This window comes from Octopus bimaculoides, chromosome 23 (assembly GCF_001194135.2).
Source record: "Octopus bimaculoides isolate UCB-OBI-ISO-001 chromosome 23, ASM119413v2, whole genome shotgun sequence".
NCBI lineage: Eukaryota > Metazoa > Mollusca > Cephalopoda > Octopoda > Octopodidae > Octopus > Octopus bimaculoides.
Genome location: NC_069003.1, coordinates 4,064,258 through 4,068,076, shown reverse-complemented (window position 1 = coordinate 4,068,076; position 3,819 = coordinate 4,064,258). Strand labels below are relative to the sequence as shown.

Sequence of the window (3,819 nt, the reverse complement as noted above, 5' to 3'; positions counted from 1 at the left end):
ATATATACATATATATATGTATGTATATTTGTATGTACGTATGTATGTATATTTGTATGTATGTATATATGTTTGTATATATCTAATTACCTGCACAAGGCTGGTTTTGTACTTGCCACAATGTATATATATATTTCATGTATAACTAAATATGTATATCTATTTGTTTATCTACTTATATTCTAATATTTCTTTTCCAGGTCACATTCGTGATGTGGGTCCCTGGAAGACTTTATATCGGTGACAACTGACTCATTTGGTCCTGACTCATTTGCTTGATGCAGATTAGGCTACATAATCTTCATACAATTTTCAGTGAGATCATTCTCTATACAAATAACTATGTCTGCTTAATTCTATCTGTGCCTAGATGTAAGTGTATAATTTCACATTTATTCGAAATATTCCATCTCTGAAACTTCTATGAGGATCAAAATGTCCTACAAAAACATATTAACTTGCAATCTATGCGAAAATAGATTCACCACGCCGCCACGGCGATTCCCGTGTTTGCATACGTTTTGTGAACGATGTTTGACTCATCGGATTTTGGTGCGGGCTATCGAGTCTATCGTCCGACAGAAAGATGCCTTGTTGGCGCGGAGAGAAATGGATCTGGAAAAAGTGAGCGTCGCATCAACGGCAACGTTGAGCAAGCGAAGCAGTATTGACAGTACCTGTTCAACAGCGATAATATCAAGGAAGTCATCGGCGAGTAGAGTCAATACCACCGAAGACGAAGCGGTAGAGACTGATGAACCGGCTGCGGATATACCTCATGCAGATAAACCGTCTGAGAAAGAAGAGGCCCCGGAGAAACCTCCAGTGCGCAGCCGGTTCGCATTTTTATTTTCAAGTCGAAGGGCAGCGAAGAATCTCGCTAAGAAAGCAGAGAAAAAGAAAGATGATGAGAAAGAAAATAATGAAAACAATAAGAATGAGGAAGAAAACAAAGAGAAAGTGGTTAATAATGAAGACGATGGGCAATCTGCGAATAAGAATTATAACCCATTCGAAGATAGTGACGAAGAAGGAGTAAACAAAGAGAAACCCGAAGAAGGAGCCAGCAAAGAGAATATAGCCAATGACGTGGAGACCCCCAAGACCCCCACTGGAGCAAGAAGTGAGAGTCGTCGTGAATCAGTAAGATCTGTTAGATCAGAAAGGTCAGTGAAGTCTGAGCGATCAATGAAGTCAGAAAGATCACTGAGGTCAACTAGTAAAGCCGAGTCCCTTGTCGGTGATAGCGGAAGTGTACACGACAGTTTAGCTCTCTCGATGTATGACAGAGAAAACTTTATGGCGTTTGCTGTGAAACCCGATTATACGGACAACGATCTTTTGTGTGTGGCAACTAGGATTTGGTGTCCAAAATGCAAAATAGAAATTAAACTGAATGTAGAAATTCCAGTGACGGAACCAATTATTCAGAACAGTGCCATCAAAGAAATAATTATGAATAAATTCCCAATAAACGATTTTGTGGAGTATCTACTCAAAGCCGACCGACGAAGCCGTGAAGAGCAGAAATGTACGTCTTGCTTCAAACGGAATAATATAAAGATTGCAATAACCTGGTGCATACAATGTGGGCAAGGATACTGTCACATGTGTACAGACCTTCATAAAGGTTTTGATCCGTTTAGATCACACAATATATTCGATATTTCGAAAAACAAGCATCAAAAACTTCTGGGTATATCATCTATCTGTGAGAAGCATTTAGATTATTTTTCGGTTTACTGCAGCAGTTGTCGGATCCCGTTGTGTCTGCAGTGCAGTTCCCAGCATTACAGAGAGAAGCACGCAAGCGATGGACAGCAACCAATGTTACTGTCTGATATTGCAAACGAGAAACGGCGAGAAGGAGAGGGGATTCTAAGGACGATTGCATCGAGAAAAGACAACAAATTATCGGTGATTCAGGAACTACAGAAGCGATTGAACAGTCTTAAATCAAAGAAATCTTCTCTAATTCGTGATGTTGATTCGACTATTAACGACATTGTAATGAAACTACAAACCGAGGCTTTGGTGAAACTTCATTTGGAAGTCGGTCAGATGGTTTCAGTTGAGGAGGAAAAATTACGAAGCGAAATCCAACAAACAGAGATGCAAATTGAGATATTGAATCAATCGTTTCTATGTATGGATGTTGCTCTGGATGAGGCCCACGATGACCAGATGATAACTATCTTCCACGATATCAATAAAACGCTTCAGTTTAAAGAAATGACTGAGCCGCTGAGTAGTAACGTTGTAACCAGAATATTCCTGAGGTACAACAATGAAATTTCAGCCTTTTTTGAAAGGCTGAAACAGTTCCCCAATGCAGATCTCGTTCAGAACTTTCCTGATGACACGATGCCGACTAATGGGCTTTTGATTGGTGAGATAGGGGACGCTTCTCCCTTGGAACCTGCTACATCAACTGAAACCTTAGCCACTGATAATGACAGTAAAAGCCTGTCAGAAGCGGACAAAGATAACTCCAACGCTCTCGTGCCAGCGCGAGCAGATAAAGACAAGACAAATGTGGGATCACGACTTTTTCCTTCCGGTTCAAGTCCTCTGGCATATGCTTTTCTGGGGTCGGTCAATGAAGTGTCAGAGGTCAACAAACCGATTTTACTCTTTGACGTTTTATTTCTAAACGACGATCGAATTGTGGTCTCGGATTTTCACCACAAGAACATTAAAGAATTCAATAAGGAAGGACACCTTCTGGCGTGTTGTTCCGTGGAAGGATCTCCAACTGGAATTTGCGCAATATCCGAACACATGGTCGTCTGCGTACTGCCTTGGTCGAAATGCATATGTTTCCTTATGAGAGACACACGTAGCAATTTCTTAGCTATCTCCACCAAAGTTGTCGTAGAAAACCAATACATCGGCGTGGCCAAGATGGATTCGAAACGGCTCATCTGCTCGAGAGACAACGCTGTTGATTTGCTGAGCTTAAATGGAGAAATTCTTCAGACTCTTTCAACTCTGAGAGAAGAATACGGGCGACTGATCGAGCCTCGTTATTTAGCAAAGGTCGCTGTAGATGGCAATTTTTTGATATCCGACTGTAAACGCTCAGCTTTAATCTGTTGTAATATAGAAGGAGATGTAAAGTTCTTGTACACAGGCAGTGTGGAGCACTCCCTAATGAAGCCGAGCGGAGTTTGCGTGGATGACAACGGTTTTATCTATCTTGCTGACAGCGAAGCCAACAAGATCTACAGACTTAACGGAAACGGTTTGTTTGATAAGGTTATGTACGACGCCAGCGACGGCCTCACGCTACCACGTGGTCTCGACATATCTCCAGACGGAATGACGCTGTATTTATCTGAATCTGATTCCGGAATCGTGAAAGTGTTACGTAAGAAAGAAACGGTAGAAACGTAACTGTCAGTGAATGCTATGATAGGCCAATGTGTATTGGATGATGTGGTGGCTTTCATGACGCAGTGATACAAAGACTAACGCAAATCTGGAAACGCAAGGAGATAGAGATCAGTGAGAAGCATTGTGAGATTGACAGAATGCAATATAAACCAACAAAACACGATGAGACAAGGCTTAATCTTTCAGACATCCACAATAAGTACGGTTGATTTGTTGCTCGAATGCGCGCGCCACACACAAAAACACATTCAGCGGCACTTACAAATATATACTCACGTATATGTATTGTAAATAAATCTATCTGTCTGCCTGTCTGCCTGTCTGTCTGTCTGTCTGTTTGTTTTTCTGTATATCTATCTATCTATGCGTACTTACCAACAAATACACACATACATACATATGTATATATATATATATATATAT

General features: G+C 40.9%; 1 protein-coding gene across 2 annotated transcripts in view; it reads left to right on the top strand.

Annotated features, from left to right (window-relative positions):
- LOC106870183 (uncharacterized) overlaps positions 1-3,794 on the top strand; it is an 8,893-nt gene extending 5,099 nt beyond the window's left edge. For both annotated transcript variants that reach the window (XM_014916185.2, XM_052976023.1), the window contains exon 2: positions 201-3,794. In XM_014916185.2, coding sequence (XP_014771671.1) covers positions 424-3,396 — 2,973 coding nt within the window. In that variant the 5' untranslated portion in view covers positions 201-423 and the 3' untranslated portion in view covers positions 3,397-3,794. The remainder of the gene's footprint in view (positions 1-200) is intronic.
- The last annotated feature ends 25 nt before the right edge of the window (positions 3,795-3,819 follow it).